Source organism: Anastrepha ludens, chromosome 6, assembly GCF_028408465.1.
Source record: "Anastrepha ludens isolate Willacy chromosome 6, idAnaLude1.1, whole genome shotgun sequence".
Classification (NCBI taxonomy): Eukaryota; Metazoa; Arthropoda; class Insecta; order Diptera; family Tephritidae; genus Anastrepha; species Anastrepha ludens.
In genome coordinates this window covers 82247812-82273261 of record NC_071502.1, presented here as the reverse complement: position 1 = coordinate 82273261, position 25450 = coordinate 82247812, and the positions used below count along the sequence as shown (strand labels likewise).

The window sequence follows — 25450 nt, the reverse complement described above, 5'->3', positions numbered from 1 at the left end:
CTTTCCCCAATTTTTTTTTACTACATTTCCTACTTTTTTGTACTCACTCTCCCGTTTTTCGGTTTTTGCTTTTTTCTTTTACAGGACTATGGCACTCTGCTGTGTTGGGCCAGCAACGAAATTGGCGATCAGAGTGAGCCGTGTGTTTATACAATCACACCAGCAGGTGAGTGCGGAACAACAACAACAATAGAAATGTGGCTTTAAGGCAAACAATGCCTGCCACAAAGTGTAGGAAAACCAAATGTGCGTGGAAAAAATAAGTGAAGTTGTAGTAAAAAAAATCAGCAGCAGCACAAAAATATGACTGCCAAAAAACTGGTACACAGTGCACTAATATTGACATGCCGCCAAACGTGTCAGTTAGGGTTGCAAGCGCCAATGTGGCACCTACTATAAAGGCCTATTGTAGCCAAGGCAAGCGAATGTTTTTAGGTGCTGTACTATACACCAGAGAGGGTATGCGTTTTTTGCTTTGATCAAACAGAAAATGGCAGGACAAAAATAGTGGCATGACAAAAAAGGACGCCCCACTCCAACGATGCACTCCTACTGGTAGAAGAGTGAGAGGCATGCTTCTGAATATATGCACCTCTTAAAAAGCATTTTTCGATTTTGATCAAATTTAGCGCTCTGACCTTTAAACGGGCACCCTTCTATGAATAGGCGTCTAATGCAAGACACTAATATTAGGTGGAGTACAAAGTTCTGGCGTTTTTTCGTTCGAATTCTCGGCTGATATGAAAATAATTCGGATTGTGCGCACATGCCAGTCTGGCTCGACGATTTCCATCAACGTCATAGTGAAACTAAAGAGTGCATGGAATTATCTCATCAAACACCAATTGTTAAAATAAATTTTCTGAAGCATGCGTCGCACTTAACTCACCATTTATAATATTTATATCCCGATAAATTTTATTTATAATGAGCCACTCATGACCCGGTAGAGACGTCTTGCAGAAAACATCCAGAACTTTTTACTTGACTTAATATGCGTGCCGGTTGGAACGTATTGAAAGCGACACCTATAAACCAGTAGAGGAATAAAAATGTATTCGCTATTTATGCAGTCAAACCTGTGTTTCTGTGGTAGATAAGGATCTATCAAAAAATTTCTTCTAAAATTTCACCAAAAATAAATGGTCTTTCAAAAGTGACGCTTAGATGTCAGTAGCGGATAACTCCTAGACAGTCACTTTTTTGACATCTATACTTGACAGATCTACAATTTTACGCGGCAGAACAACGCTTTCAAATTATTGAAACTTTTTATGACAAATTTGTAAATCTTTAATGGAAATAATCGCCCGAATGAGTCGACAATTCAAAGGTTGGTGAAGAAACTGATTCTGACAAAGATAGAAAAAAGACTGGCGGACCAAAAACTGAAACTGGGCATTCTGTTGATAATACGAGGGGTGCCATATATATTTCGGGATTTGGCAACCCTGGTGTTGCAATCTGGCAACTGACAGCTGTATCGCAAAGTTTGACATTTTTTGGCTTTTCCGTACTCAGAACGTTTTGAAATACCAGCGCTATTTGTGTTGTTTACAGTAACTTAAAGGATTCATCTCGGTCCAAAAATGGAATTAAATCGTGAACATTTTTTGACGATGAAGCTCCATCAAAGACCAGTGTTTATCGATGGTATGGTGAATTCAATCGTGGTCGTAGTTCACTCCAAGACGAATTTCGTGAAGGTCGTCCAAAATCAGTTGTTGTTCCGCAAACCATTGATGCTGTGCGCGAACTGATATTGCAAGATCGTCATGTGACCTATCGTGAGATTGAGACAATCTTAGGAATTACATTCAATGTTGCATAAACATTTGACTGTCCAAAAAAATTTGTTCGCGTTGGATCCCACCCAATTTGTCAATCGCTCAAAAAAAGGCTCGTGTCGATTGGTCGAAGGAAATGCTCAAAAAATACGATCGCGGGGCTTCGAAACACGTCTATGACATCGTGACAGATGATGAATCATGGATTTACGCGTATGAGCCCGAAAGTAAACAGCAGTCGACTGTATGGGTGTTTCAAGATGAGCCAAATTCAACAAAAGTTGTTCGCGCACGAAGCACTTCCAAGCAAATGGTCGCCTGATTTTTCGGAAAAACTGGACATGTCGCAACCGTACCACTAGAACAACGCAGAACAGTAAATTCTGAGTGGTACACAACCATTTGTTTGCCAGTTGTCTTCCAAGAAATTAGGAAAACCAATCGCCAAAGACGGATCACTCTTCACCAGGGCAATGCGAGCTCTCACACATCGGCTCAAACAACTGCATTTTTGAGCACCCAAAACATCGAATTAATGGGTCGTCCGCCATATAGTCCTGACTTGGCACCGAATGACTTCTTTTTATTCCCATACGTAAAAAACAAACAGAGAGGTCAACGTTTTTCGACACCTGAAGAAGCGGTTGCGGCATTCAGAATGCATGTTTTGGAGGTACCTCATTCAGAGTGGCAAAAGTGCTTCGACAATTGGTTCAAACGCATGCAAAAGTGTATAGATCTTCATGGAGAATATTTTGAAAAACAATAAAGTGATTTTCTATGATTAAAATTTGTTTTTGTTCTCTAATCCCGACATATAAAGGGCACCTCTCGTATTGCTGCTCTAGCGTTGCTGGGTAGTGTTGCTGAACAACCTTCAAAGGTTGAAAGGTTCTAAATCTTAAAACAAACTCAGAAAATGAGCCCGGCAAACACTGTTTTCGCATCGGATGGCTGCAAGACCGAGTATGCCTCCGGCTCTGTGGTCTACGTGAAATCCAGCGGGACAAAACTGCACTTTGCCCTTGGAATGCATTGAATATTTTTATGCGATGGAGACTGACCACATTAAAGAGGTCTCGTTTAAGAGATTTATAATTGCGAAACTCAAAAACAAGTTCTAATTTCAGCAGAAAATTTGTTATAAAGTAAAAAAAAATACATAATTGGGAAAATGTAGATCATCACTATTCGCCGTTCTCTTTTTATTTTTGGTTTCAATTATTCATTTTAAGCGCGTATTTATGTCTAAAAATAAATTAAAAATCATAGGAAAATATACGAATATAAAAAAGTAATTAATATATCTTCAATCTCACTATAAAATTAATCCTACCCCGGGTGCAAAGCTCGATACTCGTGCGAAACTCGATCAAAATGTTTGTTAAAAATTGTCGAGCTTATGAAATATTTTAGCAGAGAAACCAAAACTTTAAACGTAGACAGATGAACCGCAACTCCGGCTCGAGTGGCAGCTGGCATAGCTACGTTGGCCGCAGTCATACCCACTGTTTCTCTTGCCTTCTTCGCGTTCCTCTGCCTTTGCCGCTTTTTCTGCCTATTATACAGATTTTCTCCTGAAGCTGGCATCTGTTCCGTGACCATTGGTGCGCTGCTACTTTCTGATCGTGAACTCTGATTAATCATAGCCCCATCAGTCGCCGAAACTGGTGCCACGACAGGAACCTATTTGGTTTTCTCAGTCGTGGTGACATGACAGGCAGGGGTTACTTGCGTCATAACCACGTCTGCGTCCTCCAAATGGCCTGCCGAAGCACACGCTTTCTTTACAGCCGTTAGTGCAGTGGTACTTTTCAGATTTGCATTCAAATTAACCACATTACTTCCGTCCGCAGAGGAAAGCGTCAGAGCACTGAGACGTAAATGAGCCAGCACAGCCTCCCCAGGATCAGCTAAAGCGTTTGCAGGGACAGCCTGCATCTCCACTGCTTTCGCTGGTTCCACTGAGCCAAGCTCATTTTCGCCCAGTAACAGGCTCTCTATAGAGCTACGTATAGAGCCTGACGAGGATGTACCGTCCAATAGGTGTCCATCCTCAATGGGAGAAGGCCGAGGATGCTCCGCAACTAGCCAACTAAGTACATACTATATGTGGATTTTCGTGATGTTTCATAAAAGCTGCCACAAACTCACACAAATCAAAGTGGCTGACTGACTAACCAAAAACGATCACCAATTTTTTTCCCGTTACTGCCAATCACACGCACCGAATCCCTATACATCGATTGAAATACTTAAATATAAGGCACAATCTCTTTTGGTTTGTTCGTATTTTTTTAGAACCGTTTCCGGATTAGTGTCGCATGACATTGTTGCTAGCGTTACGTATACAAATTTAAACCACATTCGCTTTTTCTGTTCACCAGCTTAAACTGCTTTAGAAGGCAGAATAGCGAAAAAACAAATAAGAAAAACTAAAAACGAATGCGTACTAAAACTTTTTTACACTCCACAGGCGAACCGGATCCTTTGGTTAACTGCACGCTACTCAATCAAACGTCGACTGGCTTTCAAATTGAATGCATCGAAGGCTTCGATGGTGGTCTGCAGCAGGATTTCATTATGGAAGTATATGTGAATGGAACGACGCGCTATCCGAAAATTTACAAATCAAAGTGAGTAGACCGTATCCACGCATTCGCAATCAGTGTAGCCCAAAAGTTAGCCAACTACCTGCTCCCTCGCCCTTCATTGGCTCCACCACTCCCGCTTCAGCTATCACTCCACCACTGCAAATCCCTCTATTCATGCCTAAATTGTGTTGAATGACCACTGGCAGCTGCCAGTTCCGACTACACATTCGTCCATTCATTGGCGTAGCAACGCTTTTGAGCGACTAAAGTACGCAAAAAGTCGAAAACGAAAAAATGTGCGTCATGTGACGCAGAATTTCACTTCAATTGCAGCATTTGTGACGCTCTGAAGCATTTGTGACCGACTTTTTTCATTACTAATTCAAATTTGCTTCTACTGCTTCACTTTGTCTTCCCTCTTCTCTTTATTTTCATTTTACGCTACGCTACGGTCGGTTGATTGTTGAATGGTTGGATTCTTTGTTGCTGCTTTTGGTTCCTGGTGCCCACTTTGCTGTCTCTCCTATATTCGTATGACTTTTCAAATGCCTAAAATTCTGGTCAACGACGACAAATAAAACAACTGCCGTATGAATGCAACAACAATGGACGCGCTCGCAACAATCATAGAACGCCATACTTTGAAGTGCGGGGGCTGGTGCCTGGTGTTGGTTACAATGTATTTCTGGTGGCGCACAACACTAAAGGACGCAGTAATGCAACCATTCTGCAAGTCTATACTCTCAAGGATCCAGAAAAGCAAACGGGTGAGTTATTAGTGCACGCGGATACATAAGGATATATTAGAAGCTAAAAAATAACCATTAGGGTGTTTAGATATATGAACAATTGCTGTGTATATGTAATATTATAAGTACCTACAGTAGAAACTCGATTCTTGCACGTAGTTTCGAGGTTGGCGCAACTACTGAGGTTTTTCCCATACAAATTAAAGTAGTATTTTTACTAATAGCAAGCCAAGCTTATTTGTTTCTATTATATTAATTAAATGCACTGTATAGCGGCAAGTTTCATTTTAAATTAAAGAAATTTTCGATTTTGGTTTGTTTTGTATACACTCGCTTGTTCAGTTCCACACTGCTTCTTAGCCTTTGCAGCGTCGTAACATCGTTTAACCAAGCATAGTTTTGCTCTGCCAAATCCAAGCATATATTGAATGCTGATATTACCTCCTCCAATGTAATTTTAGCATCACATCGTTAATTCTTTCACCGACTGTTCCGTCGGCTGCACTCTTCTTCTTCTTAATTGGCGCGATAACCGCTTACGCGATTTTGGCCGAGCTTAACAAAGCGCGCCAGTCGTTTCTCTCTCGTGCTAACCGGCGCCAATTGGACACACCAAGTGAAGCCAAGTCCTTCTCCACCTGATCTTTCCAACGCAGAGGAGGCCTTCCCCTTCCTCTGCTACCACCAGCTGGTACCGCATCGAATACTTTCACAGCCGGAGCGTTTGTATCCATTCGGACGACATGACCCAGCCAACGAAGCCGCTGGATCTTTATTCGCTGCGCTATGTCTATGTCGCCGTAAAGCTCATACAGCTCATCGTTCCATCGTCCGCGATATTCGCCGTTGCCAACGTGCAAAGGTCCAAAAACCTTACGCAGAATCTTTCTCTCAAACACTCCAAGCGTCGCTTCATCGGATGTTGTCATCGTCCAAGCTTCTGCGCCATAAGTTAGGACGGGCATGATGAGAGTCTTGTAGAGTGTTAGTTTTGTTCGTCGAGAGAGGACTTTACTGCTCAGTTGCCTACTTAGTCCAAAGTAGCACTTGTTGGCAAGAGAGATTCTACGTTGGATTTCAAGGCTGACATTGTTATCGGTGTTAATGCTGGTTCCTAAATAAACGAAGTCTTTTACAACCTCGAAATTATAACTGTCTACAGTGGCGTGGGTGCCGATACGCGAGTGCGCCGACTTAATTTAAAGCTGTGGGTTCCGAATGAGATTCAACAATCCATTACTTGATTTCAGGTTAGGAGATTTGCTGCAATGGTTCTGCTTCCCGAAGCAAAGTTGCAGTAAATTGAATTTTGGATGCATCATCAGCTATCTGTAATCGTAACTCCGCAAGAGAAGATATCGTCACAATCTTAGACAAACGCTTTATCAAACAGTTTTTGAAACGATGATTGAACTGTAGTTCCAGTAAGAGAGAACTGAAGTAGCAATTCACCCACTAGCTAAAAAAATACTGCATTTTTCAGGTCGATATTTCGCAGTGACTCATCGATAGTTTCTCCACGAGCAACCATGTGACTTAAGAGGGATTTTTTGTAGTTCAAAACGCTTTGATCCATGTGCTGTTTTAGTGCCGTACAGGTTCAGGCGCACCGATATTTGGCCATCGTAGCTCTTGAATTAAGAAAAACATTTTTCCAATAGCGGTCGCCCCTCGGCAGGCAATGGCAAACCTCCGAGTGTATTTCTGCCATGAAAAAACTCCTCATAAAAATATCTGCCGTTCGGAGTCGGCTTGAAACTGTAGGTCTCTCTATTTGTGGAACAACATCAAGACGCACACCACAAATAGGAGCAGGAGCTCAGCCAAACACCCAAAAAAGGGTGTACGCGCCAATTATATATGTATGTATATATAGCTCTTTAACTCGGCTTCTTTGGGATGGCATGTAGCATTTTTAATAAGAAGAAGTGCTTTTTCCGAAAGATTTTGCGCAGGAGGAATATCTTGTATCCGTTTTCTTAAGCAATTTTTGATTAAAACAGAATTCTTTGTTTCAACAAACAATGAACATAGTTCTGGAGCAAATATTTTTAAACCATTCTTTAAATAAAGCTAAAGTAATACAAGTCCTTTTATTTCCCTTGACGTTTATTTTCTATTTGACAACAGGCGTACCAGTAAAATTTAAATGAACGCAAGTTCGGCGATTTCCAAATAACCATTATTTGTACAATACTTTATGATTTCCAGCAGCATTTTTTACAAGAAGGAACGTTATTCGCTCCTTACTGATCTTATGCCACTGAGCCGAAGTTTCTTTTAAGCACACAAAAATTTTAGCAGGTAAAAGCTTTTTCAAAACAAGTCAGACTCTTTGACCTTGTATATCTGTTCTTTTGCCAAACTGAAGGTTAGGTTAGGTTAGTTTGACGTGATTGGCCGAAACCAACACATAGGCCTATTGGTCCTTAGTGGAACTCCATCTGGGAGCTTAACCCTTACGTTTCCTTGTAGTAGACATCTTGTAATAAGCCTGCGTCTTTTGCAAATCTAATTAAGCAGTGAAGCTCTAACCTCGAGCGGCATTCTAACCTCTCATATTGTAGAGCTGCTAAATATTTCATTCGGTTTCTGGCTAATGGAGGGCAAGAACATAGAAGGTGTTCAAGAGTTTGCCTTTCTTCTAGTTCATTGCAAAATCTCCAGCTATCGTTGTGTGTAATCCTCATCTTGTATGCGTGCGCCGCTAGCAAATTGTGGCCTACGATAGTTCTGCTTTCCTTTCTAGACAGGGCTAGTACCCTGAACTGAAATCCATAATTGTTTTGTTAAATTGGTCCAAAAAGGAGTTGATGGATTAACTCTTATTTGATATTTTTTCTCCGAAAATTTTTAGCCATCGCCTTCCATGTCTCTTTTTAAAGTTTGCAGATTAACCATTTCTAGCGTGGATGCCTTCAGACTTTTCTTGAATTTTGGCTTGTAATAACTTGGTTTTCTCTTTTAGCATATCACTTGTAATTGGTAAGGTTTTGGCCATTGGATCCACAAATCTATTGAAAAATGCCTTTCCATTTTGGCGACTCAGAAACCTTAAAAGTTTTCATTTTCCTTGGACCGGATTCATATCGCCTAACAAACTTCTTTATGCACTGTGAATTTTGTTTAAACGCCAGTTATTGTTGCTCTGCGCAAGTTTTCAACCAATACTTTAATGGCAATTCCCGCATTTAATTTTTCCAGAAAGGCAACTTTTTCCTTTAATTGCAAGCAGCGTAAATTTTATCTTTGCCATTATGAGACCACAGCATGCTAAAGTTAACGTTAAACTGTCATTTCGTCTAATTCCTTTAATTGCGTTAAGCTGATTCAGTTAAAAAAATTTCATTACCAGAACGACATCGACGTTACTTCCCCGAGCATTATTCTCAAAAATTCAACGTAAAAAGAGCAAAAGCGAAAGGCAAAACAAAAAATTTTGCAATGAAAAAAAATGTGTCGCAAGAATCGAGTTTCTGCTGTAATAATTAGTATGGAACTCGCGCAATTTTTAAAGCATAAATATGTATTTCCATCGAGTCAGTCGTTTATGCTTGACTAGATTTAAACATCGCATTTAAATGGCAATTGCCGTTTGAACCAGTGATGGTAAATGTAGGGAAAATTCCCTACATGTAGAGATTTTTGTCGAAAAATGTGGGTGTACGGAAAAGAAGGACAGATTTTGTTAAATTCCGTAAATGTAAGGAATTTTCAAGAAGGGAAAAATTAATATAGAAAAGTTCATTTTAAATAAAAATCCGCTGTAAGGTTTCATGCCCGACTTTTTTTCTTTATGGCAGAATACTTTTGAAAGCGTTAATACGACAACATTGCAGTTTTTTTTCGTTAACGCTAACGCGACTTTTTCTTCGCGCGAAAATTGTTAGTTTTCTGGTGCTTTTCACTTTTGAAGTAAGTTTGCAAATAATTTAGTTTTTTAATTTTTTTTCTATTTAAAATGCATATATATTTATATATGAGTTCCCCCTCTTCGACTGACTCTTCGGAGGAACACCAGAAAAAACAATGCAAGTATCGGAAACAAAAGTTCGAAAACAAGTGGCTTGACGACGACAATTTTAGTGGCTGGTTGGAAGCTGTGGCTAACGATCCATTCAAATGAAAATGCGTTGCTGCGACAAGCACGCCGAATTAGAAATGCACCAAAAAATATGAAGGCAATAAAAAAGACACCTAAAATAAACAGATTTTTTTAAGAAAAAATTGAGTAAACCAAATGGTTCCAGAAATTTCGAATTAAGACTTATAGCACGTTCTTTGCTGAGCATAATGTCGCGCTGCAAGTGGTGAACCATTTAAGGGGGTCTTCTGCTCTCGTGGCCCTGAAATGAAGGGTTTTTTTGGGGATTGATTGTGACAAATCCTGTGAATATTTAAAAAAAAATTTTTTTTTATTTTAAAGGTACATGTCTTGGCTTTAAAAAAATGGTTTTGACTTTGAAAAAAATTAACACCCGCGACCTTGAAATGGCGCTGAAGACGTCCACCTCCAAACAAAACAGGTCTCCATTTGGGTCACGGTTTTTCCACCTGGGTAATCAGAAAGCAAAAATTAGATATGCGTTGTCTTCAGAGTTGCCCTGGTTAAGTTTTCCCGTGACAGATTTTTTTTTTTTAATTTTTTTCAAAAGTTATGCAACAATTTGCAAAAAAAATTTTTTTTTGCTCATTTTTTGAACTTTAAAAGGTTATAAAAATGGAATGAAAAAAAATTTCAAAAATCGTACACGAGGAAACTTAGCGGTAAGTTTTCCGAACCTTTGAGAATCAAACCATTGAAATCGGAGTATAACTACTATGAAAAGTGTGACCAAAATGCTTAAAAAACACGATTTTCGGGGAAACGCGTTTAAAGATAAAGTTTATGATAAAACGGCCGGAGGAGAGTACACTTCGGTGCCCAGCAAAATGTGAAAAAATGCGATTTTCAAAAAATCCTTTCTGTGGCGTATTCTCGCATACACATACAACAAAATTATGCAAAAAAAAAAAATCGATTTTTTTTTCGCTGGAGACCAGAAGACCCCCTTAATCGCACTCTTAAAAGAAACCGTGACGGATTCTGAAAAAATAAAAACTCTGCCTTGCAGAACTGAATGTAATGAAAAAGTCGAATTTGTAGTCTTTTTGCTGAATTTTTCTTTACATTTGTATTTATAATATAATAAATATGTGTACTTAAATATATTTGAAATAAAATTTGCTTTTATTATTAAGTGTCAAAATAGCACCAAGTCCAAAACTTAAGCAAATAATTGAATTTTGACGTTGCAAGTTCCTCATTATAGTGTAAACAAAGGAGAAAAAAATGTAGGGAATTGTACAGGGAACATTTTTTGTAAGCATAGGGAAAAGTAGGGAATTTTTTTGGGCTGTGTAGGGATTTTTCAAAAAATCATTTACCATCACTGGTTTAAACATCTCTTTTAGAACAGAGGGCGCTCAATAAACTAAGAGAGTACGTTATGTTAACAATGATTGTTGTATTTAAAATGAGGGGAGAGTAATCTAACAGAAAAGGTTATGTTAACATTGACAGTTATATTACAAACGTAAGCATTTTTAAGGCAGTTTTAAGCGAACTCAGAGCTATAACTAAGCAAACAAAAGAGGAATCAGTAATCAATATTTAATAGTCGAATACTCCTGTATAAAAATACTTAGCATAAATATTTTAGATGAAGTACAATAAAAAATGCCCAATACGTTGTAACTTTATTTCAATGATGATTCATGCCAATTTGAATGCGAATACCGCACAGCCAGGAATATTTCAATCGGATACACTTTTTTTCTGACTACACTTCAGTTATTGGGCACTAGAAAAATGGCTCACATATAAGCCCTGCTCGATAATTTCATGCGATTACCGGCATTGGAATCGCTGGAACCACTGATTTGCTTAAGCATCGATGCTGCATGGGACCCAGATAGAGCACGCATTTTTTGGTCACCAACTCAGACTTTTCATCTTGGTCGTAGTATTTAGTACTGAAGAGTGAAAGAGAATTTTCTCTTTGTAATCTCCATTTTGGAATACTGTAATTGGCTTCACAAAACAGAAAACTGTTAAAGAACGTTTTTGAAGCGTTGCAGCACTCAGACATTAATTGAGCCCATTGTACTACACTTGGATTCCCTTTTGAAGCGTAATGTCAACTGTAAGTCGCCGTATAGTGCCAGTTATAGTACAGCTACCGCATACTATGAGATACAGATACTCGGCTCACTAAAGACATCTATCGGAAAGCTCTCAGGCCTTTTTATTTCCTCCAGTTTATTTTGCGAAAATATTTCTATTCAGCAGTAATCTAAAAAAAATAACATAAACAACTTGCTTAGTGGCGTTTCGTATAGAGGGCACATACCTACATACACAAATAAATTATTTTTTGTTAACTCTCCTTTTGTTTTCTTAATTTGTATAGTAATAGGAAATAATTGGAAAGTTTGATTAATGCAGAAAGATAGTAAACAATTTATAGTTTTATAGCAAAGTAATGGCACTCCAATGGGTTAAGTATTTTTTGCTGCGTTGCAGTTTGAAATTCAATTTGATGATTTTTTAACACATTTTGCTTTTAGACACGTCCGTTTTGTAAATTTATGCAATTTGTGTTAGAAAAAGCGCTCTAAGGGAGATTAACTTCAAAATACAAAACACTCTAAGCAAAGCAGAGCATTTACTGCGTAGTTATTAGCGCCCCTGTGCACATATACATATTTGGATTTTATTTTATAAGATGTAGAGTTTAACCATAGGACTTATACCATAGTACAAATGTGGCCAGTAGCTACTTTGGAGTGATGTAGCTCCTAAATCGCTAAAGATATTGACTTGAAATTTTTGATCTATGAAAACGAAGTAACGTCGATTGGTGTCTTATTTGTCATGCTAGGTCCATGCATTGATGAGATATAAGCTTTCAAAGTTGACACCTACTACTTCTTATACCCGGGTACAGGTGTGGCCAGTAGCTTTTTTCCTCGTTGTTTTCTCATTTTTTGAAAGAAAAACATTTTTATTTACTATTTTCTTTATAAAATATTATTTTATTGATTATTTCTTATAACTAAATATGCAAACAAGTTTAAATTATTCAATTGTCTTCATTATTTTCACAATTATTACATGTAAATGTATTTGAAGAATGCTGTATGCATATTGGGCGCTGACATATTCTGCACATGTCACGCGTTCGTCTTCTGTGTTGGTCATGGATGTAGCAGAGAAAACAGCTTCCAACCAGCTGTTTCTTTGCTTTTGCACCAGCAGCTGCAGACGTTGATGGCCTATTGTCAGCACTTCCTTGCAAGGCCGTACTTATGAAACTCGCGACTGCAATTTTTGTGTTGAAGTTCCGCATCACTTGCTGATTCACCGACCGCTCTTCAATTATGGGCATAGACAGTTCCTTGACGAGCTGGCGAAGAAATCTCTTACGCTTCGCATTGGTGCATCTGAAGTTGGGATTATTCTCATAATATATGATGTACGCTGCCAATGCCGTCAAATCAATCATATTGAAGAATAGGGACAACGGCCAACGCTTTGTCATTCTTTGGCAAGTATATTCTCCAAGCAATTGATCCATCACATCCACTCCTCCTTTTGTCTTGTTATAACACTCGATCATTTCTGGTTTGCCGCTTTCGCCAATGTGATCATCGTCATGCATTGATGATAGTAATATAACTGCCTTGTTTTTTTCGGCACATAGGAGCATATGGATATGCTGGGCCTAAAACCGAATGTACTTGACCTCTCTGCACGATCTTTGTGTGCCAACATCTCCTTTGATATGTAGGGCTTATTTTTCCGCAGAGTTCCAACCGCCGTCAAATTCATGGATGACAAGCTTTCCAGTAGATTTAGGGATGTAAAAAAATTGTCCATCGTTATATTTCGGCCGGTTCCATGAAAGCGACTTACTAAATCCTTCACCACGCGTTCACCCCGGTTAGTTTCCCGTCCCGTAGGTGCTTGGCCAGTATATACCTATTTGTCCATACAGTGGATATGCGTTTTTGGCATCACATACCCACCACACTTTGATGCCATATTTTGCCGGTTTCGATGGGATGTATTGCGTGAAACGGGTGCGGCCACGATATGGAAAGAGCTGCTCGTCTACCGTTAGATATTCACTTGGCTTATATGACTGCTCAAAGTTGTAGTTCATCATGGTCTACAGCTCCGATATTGGTGCAGCTTTGTCAGTTACCAAACGTTGTGCCCGTTTGTTGCCGTCGTCAAACCTTATAAACCACAGTATGGCCTGAAAGCGGTTAATGTCCATTGACGCACGATATAATGGACAATTTTCCACCGACCACAAGTCCGGCGCACATTCGGCATTGCTGCGGTTAGCGCCAGTCATAATAAGCACTCCAATGAACGCATACATTTCGCTCAAAGTAACCTTCTTCCATGTTTTTGGTTCCGCCTCTGGATGTTTTGCTTTTAATTCCGCATATGTAGCTTCTGCTTTTTTGTTGGTGCAGCATACTATAATATCCACCATTTCCGGAGTCATAAAACATTTATATGTATTGACTATTGACATCATAGTAGTCCCCAAATTGGGGGACATCAGAATTCGTTTTAGAGGTATGGTTCCTTCGGCAAAGTTTCTTATTTTGATCCCTAGAATATGATTTTCACAGAGCAATGGGCACTTTTTTTGCCTCCCCACAAATCGACCCGGCCTAACATATATATATTACAAATTTAATTATTAAAATTATATTGTTTTCATTAGGGGGGTTGTAGTTCATTTGCCGCTTTATTTTATAAAAGAAATTTTAAATTTAATTAGTAATGTTTTTATTATAATTTTTGAGCTTATACTTTATTTACCACATTTTATATACAAAAGAAAACTCTTTAAAATTATTTTTCAATTAACATCTTTTTAAATTTTTAGTTTTACTACTTAAAACAAAAGTTAGACTTTATTTGCAATATTTCGCAAATAAATCAAAATATCAATCAAATAAATTTAATTACCAAATTATTTTTTATCAGTACGTGATTTTTTTCAGGGGTTTGTACTTCATTTGCCGCATTTTGTTTTCAAAAAACATTTTTAGTTTAATTCTTAAAGTTTTTTATTATAATTTTTGATCATTTTTCCTATCACTTGCAAATTCAGCTTATACTTTATTTACCCAATTTTGTACACAAAAACAAAAATTCTTCTATAAAATTATTTCATAATTTATTAAACTTATTTTTGTAATAATTTTTTTAATTTTTAGTCGTTATTACTTACAAAAAGGGTAACTTTGATACACTGCCACGTTTTTACGAACTCTCAACTGTAACCAGTGTTGTTTCAACACAAATCAACAACAGTACAATCACTAAGCCTAAAGACAGAAGTAAGAATATAATCAGCTCAAACCCCGTATATCGTAGAGCCCTACAGCCATTCATACACATGCATACATTTCAAATGTGCCTTAGTTGGCCACGTCCATTAGAGTTAGACAATCAGACACTTTGCATTAAAAAAAAAAAACCATTTCCAAACTATACGTAACGCTAAATTAACTGCGATTTTTATCTTTTTCGCTTATCGTTGCCCACGATTCACATTTTGTTGTCACCATTTTAGATCTCTCACTCGCCTATGCGCCCGTAATCGAGGATATCCGGCCATTTCTCGGTATACTGGTCGGCATTGTGGGCAGTATTTTCCTGGTGGCTCTCATCATTGTCATCATTGTTCGAATGCGTGGCTCATCGGGACGCGATCGCAATAATTACTCGCATCCATCGACGGGTGGTGGGCGTGGCAACAATAATGGTAGCGTTAGCATCGGAACACTGCACAATGGCCAATCAATACAGGATATACGCATCGGTCGGGACACCTGCCATGTGACGAGCAGCCTCGATAGCATAGACAAGAATCCGGACATTATACCGCAAGGTGGGTCAATAGACAACAATAAATACTGCCATTGTACTAAAAGTGTATAGCTTGCATGTGGGTGTGATTAAGTGGCAGTGGTGTGTGTGTGTGTGTGTGGGTGTGTAAAATAGAAAATGTCGTTTGTGGCCATGCCAGCGATTGAACTCCCACTACATACAATTAATGCTCTTTTGTTTTGTTTCATTTGTGTGCCTGGCTGTGTGTGTGTGTGTGTGTGTGTGTCTAGATGGCCGCGACGATGATGAAGAGTGGACCACCAAGGGACATAATCGCGCTTATGCAACCGCAGCGCTGGCGGAGCAGAACGCCGTCATCACTTCGTCGTCGTATGATCACATAAACCCAACATATGCCGTTGTCGATAAGAAGTCAGCGGCGAATCATTTGCAACAATTGCAACAACAACAACAACAGCATCAACAACAGCTACCACCGCCTTCCCACGGGCAGTATATTCACTATAATGCGCTGATACCTGTGAGCAAAATGGGTGGATATGCTCAACAACAACAACAACAACAGTCGATGCAGCAGCAACCAAACAAGGTAGGTGTATGCATAGACACCAGAGTAATAAAGCTCAGTGTAAAATCAAACCAAATGCCAAACCAAACCAATTGAAGCCAAATAGGCCAGGCTATTATTAGTACCAAAGCGCTAATCCAGAGCCTAACAAAGGGTCTCATTTTCATCTACAATTCCAATCTGGCCAATATGGGCTCAAACCAAGTTTATTTATGGTTATATGCAGCTTGCACGGTGGCCATCAGAAATTTATAGCCTCTGCGCATAAATGTTGCACATTATGTACCCGCATGCGGCACGCAACAAAACAATGCCACAACGAATGTGCCGGTTTGCACTGATTCGCTACTATTTGGCTGCGTTGTTCTATGGTTTCGGTGTCATTTGGAAAATTGATAATCCCAAACTTTTCACCGTTGTTGCTGTGTATAGCGCGCGCTGCATGCATGTGCATATGTATGTGTAAATGGCCTTCTGCATTGTTAATACCAAAACTTTTCCAATACGAATACGGGCTCTTTGTGTCCGAAGTTGATATCTCGTTTATAATGGAGTGCCAGTTGGCATTTAAATTATTATCCAATAACTTTTTTTTTGAATAATTAAGTGCATAAATAATTGCACCTTTCTGGCTGTATAATAATCTGATTGTAGAGCACAGCGTAAAGGTACAACACGTGCACTCTTGACAACTCCGTATAATGGATTTGGAAGGAAGATTTGAAGAATCACTGGGATCGGAATTCAATGATTCTCCACAAGTTTCGCAGATTTTATTAGATTAGATTCTTTATGAGGTTTGCACTTCGACCTAAGTGCCTTTCCTCTGGCTACAATTGGCCAAGATGTCTCAACTTTCTCCGCGCTATAGTCTCCTGGGATTGGTCGCAGAAACTACAAGAGTCCGTAGACCAAATCCTGATCACATGCAGATGACTTCGCAGTCTGCAGTGGCCTGTGGGAATGCCCGTGAGCATTCTCAGTTTACCCTTGGGGAGGGTTATGAGTTTTTAAGGCTCTTTTGGTTGTACCCTCTCAGTAGGAGTAGCCTAATAACAAGTGGCGCAAACTTAATCAATTATGGAAAGATTTATAATATTTGCAAATATCGCCCTACGGCAATCAGACAAGCAATGGAGCACGTAAGGGTCAAAATAAAGATTTCCGTCATTCAAAATAATTTTTTTTTTTAGTAAAAAGTTGAATGGTTAATTTTGCGCCACCCTTTAGTAAGGTGCCAGCAAGCCTCCCTTAGTTCCAACTCTTTAGTCCTAAACTTCTCCTTGATGGTGTGCTATCCAAAATCAAGGAAAGACTCGGGTCCTTTTAAAAGCTAGGCCGCAGCCTCTCTCGCCGAAGTGTTCGCTATTTCGTTTCCAGTTATACACCTATGTCCTGGGCCACAAATTAGCCTGATATGATTGTGCGTTCCTAGTAGATTAAGTCTTTCGAGATACTCAATGACTAGTGAGGATTTGATCTCATAGGACGATTGGGCCTTGAATGTCGCCTGACTGCCACTCAGAATGGCAATTCGCTCATTCCGGAAATTCCTGTCTAAGTTTATCTCTGCACTTAGACAGATGGCATACATATTCGCTTGGGGCCATAAATTCCAGCGCCTATGCCTTCTGGGGCCGCCGGAGCCGAATAGGCTGGTACGTGACTACCATTCGGAATTCAGAGAGAATGTAGGTTCGAGTCTCGGTGAAAGACCAAAATGGAGAAATGCTTCCAATAGCGGTCGCCGGTCCTCCGAGTGTATTTCTGCCATGAAAAAGCTCCTCATAAAAAATATCTGGCGTTTGGAGTCGGCTTGGAACTGTAGGTCCCTCCATTTGTGGAACAACATCACAATCGAACTTTTGCGTCTTAAGTTTGGCAAGCGTGTTATTAGCCGTTTCGGCGATGTCAATCGGCCAGTTCAGGAAACTGATTTGATGTCTGTAGACTTGCTTTGCGGAGATCCATCAAGCACCACTTTTGTGACAACAATCCATCAACTATTCAGGTTCTCTAGGTGAATATCGAGCAAGCCCCTCGTCTTGGGAAACTTTATTAACAGGTCTTGGGAAACTTTATTAACAAAATGCCCTACTGCGAAGCCAGTTGAGATGGCCACATGAATGAAATTACGTTCCATAAGAGTGAAAATATTTGCTCTTATGGCAGTCGGTTACGATGATCTATGTAAAGAAATAAAGTTAAATTGACGACTATTTCTCTATAAGGTAGATTGACAAGAATGGCAAATAATGCGAGACTACTGAACAAGATCCAAATATCTGCGTTTTTGCGCATCACCGGCGCTTTAAAGACCAGCCCTAATAAAACGAGTCTACTTGCCTGCTCTAAATCTGGTAGAAAAGCATGTGGCCGCCGCTTCAGCACTTATACTTAACAATATGGCGGTATGGAAGACCCGGCGTTTCGGCACACACTTCTTTGCTACGTGATATGAGTACCTGTGATCAATAAATCGACTACTAATTCCCTAAACCCACTTTCGATAGGCTCTTCAAGACTGGCGTCCTGTCAAGAAAAGAATGGCAAACTCAAAGACTATAGAGAAGAATTCAAACGTGGGCGAACATCCTTCGTGGTTGCAGCGGAAATCATTCAAAAAGTCCACGACGTGATTCTCGCTGATCGATGAACGAAGGTGCGCGAAGTAACAGAGGCCATAAGTGTGTCGACCGGAACGGCAATTTATATTTTACATGATAAGTTGGCGATGAAAAAATTGTCGGGCCGATGGGTGCCGCGATTGCTTACGTTGGACAACAAGCAGATGCGGCTGTTAACTTCGAAGCAGTGTTTGGAGCAATTTAAACGAGATTCGGAGGAATTTTTGCGTGACTGTTGATGAAACCAGGATTCATTATTACACACCAGAAACTAAGCAACAATGAAAACAATGGATTTCTCCAAAGAAGGCGAAGACAGTCCCATCGGCCGAAAAGGTCATGACAACGATTTTTTCGGATGCAAACGGCGTCATCCTGATACATTTTTTAGAAAAAAGAAGAACCGTCGCTGGACAATACTACAGTGAGTTATTGGGCCGCTTTCACAAAAAATTCAAGGAGACACGGCCGCATTTGGCGAAAAAGAAGTTACTGTTTGGCAGCGATAATGCACCAGCACATTAATCTGGAGTTGTCACCGCCAAATTGCATGAATTTGCTGCTGCATCCCCCGTATTCACTTGAACTGGCTCTCTGCGATTTTTTCTTATTCCCTAACATGAAGAAATGAAAATGAGGAAGTCATCGCAGAGGCGTATTTTGGAGAGTCCGATAAATTCTATGTTTTTGGAGGGATTAAAAATATGGCGGAGCGTTGCGAGAAGTGTATCTTTCTAAAAGGGGACTATGTTAACATTTAAAATTTTTTTTTTTTAATTGTGTCTTCATTTCTAACACGGGTACTTATTGAATGAGGCCGCCATTCGATTTGCCATCAAATCTTTTGGCGGCTACAAGTCGCCCGGACCAGATGGCATATATCCTGCCATGCTGAAGGAGGGTGCAGAGTTCGTGACAGCAGCCCTGAAGAAAATCTTCTCGGCATGCCTGGCACTGGCTTACATACCACGCTCTTGGAGGATGGTGAGGGTCGCTTTCATCCCAAAGGGTGGAAAAGACGACTACACCAGCCCCAAAAGCTTTAGACCCATCAGCATGACCTCTTTCATGCTGAAAAGTCTCGAACGACTGGTGGAACTGCGCATACGTCAGAAGTCGCTGAAGGCTCACCCTCTGTCTCTATTTCAGCATGCCTATCAGAGTGGAAAATCCTGCGAGTCGGCACTGCAAAACCTTGTTGCTAAGGTAGAGCTGGCTGTCGACAGGAGGGACTGCGCTATGGGCATCTTTTTAGACATAGAGGGGGCGTTTGATAAAGTCACTTTTGACAGTATGTGTAACTCTGCTAGTAGGCACGGCGCGTAGACCGGGTACTAGTAAATTGGATTCGTTCGATGCTGGCCCAAAGAATCGTTTCGGTGCGAGCAGAGGAAGATCTGCTGGTGTAATCTGGGGTTAATAGAGGCTGCCCCGAAGGCGGTGTGCTCTCTCCATTGCTCTGGTGCATGGTAATCGATCCTCTACTCACCACCTTAAACGATTCGGGAGACTACGCACAAGCATATGCGGTCGATGTTGCTTGTTTGGTAACAGGCCCTTCGCTTATGAACATCTGCAGGAAAGTGCAGAAAACTCTGGATCGGCTTGACACTTGATGCTGTGCGAATGGGCTATCGGCAAATCCTGCCAAGACTGGTATTGTCCTCTTAACCAGAAGGAGGAAGCTTGATGAACTCGTTCTCCATGCCCCTTGACTCCATGCCATCAAGAGTCGTACTTGAAAGGAGATACAGTGTAGTGCTACCAGATGGACAAAACTGATGTTACCTGTCATGTCCGATCGACTGTCGCAAACCCTTCTGTCATTAACCAGAGGGGAGTGCAGACGGCAGGTTGGACTGATGACGGGCCACTTTCTGTGGTCAAAGCACATGGAAAGGTTGGGCATCTCCGACAGGGTACTCTGCCCAGCTTGCGAAGAGGAGGATGAGACGGCGGACCACTTCCTGTGCGTCTGCCCCGCCTTCGCTCGAATCAGGTTTGAGGGCTTTGGCACTGATGTGTTAAGAAGCGACCATCTTGACTCCTTGGCACCACAAGATCTACTCAGATTTCTTCGGAGATCGGGTAGATTTAAAGAAAATTAAAGGGGAATCCAAGTGTAGTACAATAGACTCAATTAATGTCTGAGTGCTGCACTTGCTAGTTGTCCCGACAAAAAAAAAAAAAAAACTTATTGAGAACATCTCGAAGGTCGTGGCAAATAGACACTATTCTAGGCTAGGAATATTTTTGCATGAATACTGCAGAAGTTGTAGAGGCGAGGAAGAGAAAGAGGCAGTAGAACACCCCCTCCGTAACTGTCCAGCCTTAGGAGAGCAAGGTTGTTAGGAAAATACCTTTTAGACTCTCTTACGGAACAACCCGATGTTGGTATAAAACCTATTCTTCGCTTCATAAGAGCGTCTAATTGGTTCAATGATAAATACCATATACTGAGGTTCCCCTGTTACACAGTGCTACCACAACGGAGTTACATGATCTACTCGGAATAAGATATTTTCTGCTGAAGCAGCAGAGCATCGACTGATGAGAATTTAGTTTAAATGTTCTATCTTATCGCCAGTGGTTTTTTTTGTATCCAAACATTAGAAAGGGGGCCAGAAATGAATTGAATTGAATGAAATGAAACTACGATTATGGACGTAAGAGGCAATAACTATTGGAGAAGATGAGCAGCATTAGCGCTGATTTGCACGTTTTCATGTGATTTATTAAAAATTCTCGAAAAGCATACCAAATTCATTGACGCAAGTTGCTTCAAACCAACAAATTGCAAGTATTTCCCCACTTATGTATGCCAGTGAGCGCACATACGAGCGTATGTATGTAGAGGTGAATGTGCGAGTGTGTGCTTTCGTGTGCAATTTCTGTCGTCCAACAGGAAATGAGAAAACCGTCGGATGTCGTTGCAAGCTATGCGCAACGTTATGTGTTGCAAATGCCCGTCTCAAAAAGCAGTTACACTTGCTGTCGAATGTGCATGCCACACACAATCACCGTGTGTTTATATGCGCGCAAGTGTTGGTGTGGCACAGCTAAATGCATTTTCAATCACTTTGCAGCGCGCCACAGCAACAATGCAACGCCAGTAATGCGGCCAAAAGAACATTACCAGCATCATTGCGGCAACAGTTCGAGTGCTATTTAGGAGGGTGGCGGGGGTTGGTTTGGGATGCGTAACAGCATTACCAATGTAGCCAACTATTGAAAGGCTCCCGAAGCGTGCATGCGCCATGGTTTGAATACTCTTGTTTATCGCGTTCATAATTTCCACGGTTAATGCTCGGCATTGTTCGCGCTGGAAGGATATTTCTCGCATAGTCCTATGCCATTTCCTTTTTCTCTAGCGATTGCTTGTTGTTGGATGGGCGCTAACACACTTAATATTGCATGGTGCGCTTTTGACAGCCTCAGCCAAAGTGACCTTTCAACGGTACTTCACTGTGGCGCAAAGTGTGAATTGTGAAGTATTTCGCTAGGTTGCAGTTGCGATCCATTCTCATTTAATTTTTTTCGTGTTACTGTTGATTTCGGAAAAACGACGTCCATGAATGTTAATGAACTGCTAAATTCAGTTTTGAATTTGGTGCATTCGATAAGAGCCGTAATTATGTAGCAACAGCAAAGGCACATGTCGCATAGTTCAATGCAATGAATATTTAAGTTTGGCGAAAATCTGTATGTGTATGCGTGGGTGTATGGCACATTAATTGCTTACCTTCGCCTGCGCTGTAGCCGCGACTGTTAACTATTTTTAGGCACGTTTTGCTTGCCTCCCTTGTGTAAAAGCGTTTGCTAGGACACGTTTTCCACTTTGACTTCCTTTTCTGCCACTTTCGTGATGGGAGTAAAGAGCGCACAACTACTGAATCATCCGATATATCCATATTAATACCGCAAAGATACTAGCTTAGTAGAAGTAATACACGGAACATCATTGCAAGTCATTCAATTAGACTTCAACACAAGTTGTGGGAGGAGTTCTATTTGATGTTAAATCAGCGCTTGTTTCAGAGGAAGTTTTACTTGCTAATTTCAATTCTATTAGGGGAGTTCTCTGTACCCTTGCTAAGCTCTCCAATCCATGCAATGGCACCACAACAAAACGCACGCCAGGAAATATCTGCAAATCAAAGGGTCTTTCAAAAGTGATGGCTACATGTCAGTAGCGAATAGTTCCTAGACTTTACCTTAGTTATGTCATCCTTGATAAAACAGATGTACAATTTTACACCATAAAACAACGCGTTAAAATTATTGAAACTTAATATGGAATGTTCGATCTTTAACACGTTGACTGCCAACTACGAGATAACCCTTAGTATGATTTCCCTTCCAGGAAGCCAACTACGAGTTATCTCGTACTACCTAAAACTACCACTTTTTGTGTAGCTACGAGTAAAACCGTACTATAATAGTGTTAGTATCGATAAATGGCTTCTGGGAAAAGAAAAAAATTTTGGGTTTGGCTTCCGTGAGCTTTTTTTTTTATGAAAAAAAAAATTAATTCAATATAATGCAAAAATTCATTCAATATAATGGAAAAATTAACTCAAATACAAGAAATAAAGTAATATATTTATTATAATATATTGTATGTTATACAATAATTATTGTTTGTGGAATTTTTTAAAACAATTTTCCACACAAAGGGCTGGCTTTCCTGGGCAGGCTAGACAGAAGTAACGCGTTTCTCGGCGTTTTTTTTCTTGAGTACATACACGACACGGCTTTGTCGGACGCTGTTTTTTTCCGTTGGTGGTAAACACTCTAAATAATAGAGCTCTTTAGATCTATTTTTTTTTTTTAAACTGGTTGAAAATCTCCAATCAACGCCAAGACGAATTCTTCTCTGAACTTTATCAGTTTTATTTTAGATGAAGTTACTTTTTGGTAAATTCTGTGAGCATTTTGTATATATATCTCTATAATATGAAGTGAAACCTTTTTGTGCCATCTAATAGTCTTTCTTAGAGATGCGTAGTACGAAATCATTTGATCTGATCGGTCAATGCCAGACATTCCATTATTGTAATCTCGAATTATATTCGGTTTCATATAAATTCTTCCATTGCGATTGGGCACCTCTACCATGTCAATAGCGTGCATGTTTGAAATGGAAAGGACTTCTCGTTTGTCTTTCCATTTGCATACAGTAACAGGACCATTTGTCTGCCAAAAACACTCCCCTCTTTTTAGTTTACGATTTACCACATCTTTGGGGTTTCCTTTTCTGTTACTCCGTAGGGTTCCACACACATAAGTCTTTCGGTTATATAACAGTTTTGTAAGACTAACTGAATTATAAAAATTATCCATGTAAAGCGCGTAGCCTTTATCGACATAGTCCTCAAGTAAATGTAAAACAACGTCAGCAGTGTGACCTACATTATGGGTAGTTTCCTCAGATTTTCCGCTGTAAATTTTTATTTTTATTACAAGACCGCCGGACTCACATAGTTCATATAGTTTGACACCATATTTGTGTTTTTTATTTTTTATGTATTGGCGGAAAAGCAATCTTCCCCGCCATAGCATCATGGATTCGTCAATACAAATATTTTTACTTGGTACATAGTTTTCACGCATAACATCGTTGAAATGATTTAGGATTGGTCTCACCTTGTATAATCTGTCGGTAGATGGTTGTGAGTTATCAACCAAATGAAAATAACGCAGTATCAACTGGAATCGATTGCGGCTCATATGTGTGTGCCAAAAGTTTACATTATATAGCTTGTTTGTGTTCCAGTAATTTTCTATTGTTGGTAAAGTACAAGGTCCCATTTGCAATAAAATAAATAAGTGAAATAAAAACTTTCATCTCTGTAGCACTTACGTCTTGCCAATTTAATATCCTTTTAAATTTTTTTATAGCATTTTGATTCCCATTTTCCAATGTTGCAATTTCTTGCGCAGCATATATGTAAATTGGTTTGTTCTACCAGTAATGCAAGAAACTCATCCGAAAAAAATAAATCCACCAGCGTTTGTACTGTAAAATTTGATGTATCTAATTTCACACCAACATTTTCTTCGAAAAAAAATAATTCAGGATTGTGTTGAATTTCTGTCCACAAATCATCATTCTCATTTGACGTTGTTGCTTGAAAATCATCGTCATTATTATCAGATTCGGAGACGTCTTCAGGTTCGGAGATGACTTCCTCTTCACTATCACTTGTATTCTCAGAAGGCTCATAAATGTCGTTACTACCATCGCTGAAATCATCTTCTGAATCACTTAGATTTGCGTTGTACTAAATTTCACTTTGATTCAGTGACCTTTTCTTATCCATATTGGCTTCTTGATAATTATAAGAGTAATTTTAGAGAATGTTTATAAATCTAAAAAGAAAGAAAATAATAATAAAATTATGAGAATTATAATAAATAACAATAACTATAAATCAAAATACTATAGAAAACAAAAATGATGTTTTTTTTTAGGAAAAAAAGGACCTACCTGCTACGAGATAATTCGTAGCGAGTTCTTTCCCAGACGCCAAGTACGAGAACTCGTAGGTCCTTTTCCTCCTTTAAAAAACATCATTTTTGTATTTTTTTGATACCAATGATCTAGAAATAGAGTTTTTAGTAATATAATGTGAAAAAATCAAAATGTCATTTTTGGTCAGTTTTCTGAAAATGGCCTTGGCAGTCAACGTGTTAAGAAAAACATATCCCAAAATTCCTGATTTATTTGGTGGAAATGGAATGATGAAAAAATTTCAAGAAACTGATTCTGTCGGTAATAGAAAAAGGACTGGCGGACCAAAAACTGAAACTAGCTGAACAAACTTCAACATCGACATCGCGACGTTATCAACAATTGGACATTTATGTATTGACTGTTTGACGGGGTTTACCTGTAGACGTTTCCTGTAGAAATTCATCTGTCGAACGGAGTGGAATGAAGCCAGCTTAGGCAGAGTAGCGGGCGGGGTACCTCCTGAGGTGGTGTGCTATTGCCACTCCTTTAGCTACTAGTGGTTAACGGGATACTAAAGAAATTTAAAGGGAAAGGCCTCAAGCTAATAGCATATGCGGATGACATTGCCATAGTAATAACGAAGAAATTACTTAGCACCATCAGTAAAATAAAATCCGAATAGTCTAAGATTGGCTCAGTAATGCGCTGATCAGGCAGGACTGGGTCTAAACATAGGGCACCACGTG

General features: G+C 39.7%; 1 protein-coding gene across 1 annotated transcript in view; it reads left to right on the top strand.

Annotated features, from left to right (window-relative positions):
- Positions 1-25450, top strand: part of LOC128867138 (hemicentin-1) — a gene marked incomplete at its 5' end in the record, with an annotated part of 225193 nt that overhangs the window by 156656 nt on the left and 43087 nt on the right. Inside the window, 6 exons of the mRNA XM_054108237.1 lie at positions 85-166; positions 4264-4423; positions 5012-5148; positions 14416-14538; positions 14775-15092; positions 15322-15641. Of these exons, the coding sequence (XP_053964212.1) occupies positions 85-166; positions 4264-4423; positions 5012-5148; positions 14416-14538; positions 14775-15092; positions 15322-15641 (1140 nt within the window). The remainder of the gene's footprint in view (positions 1-84; positions 167-4263; positions 4424-5011; positions 5149-14415; positions 14539-14774; positions 15093-15321; positions 15642-25450) is intronic.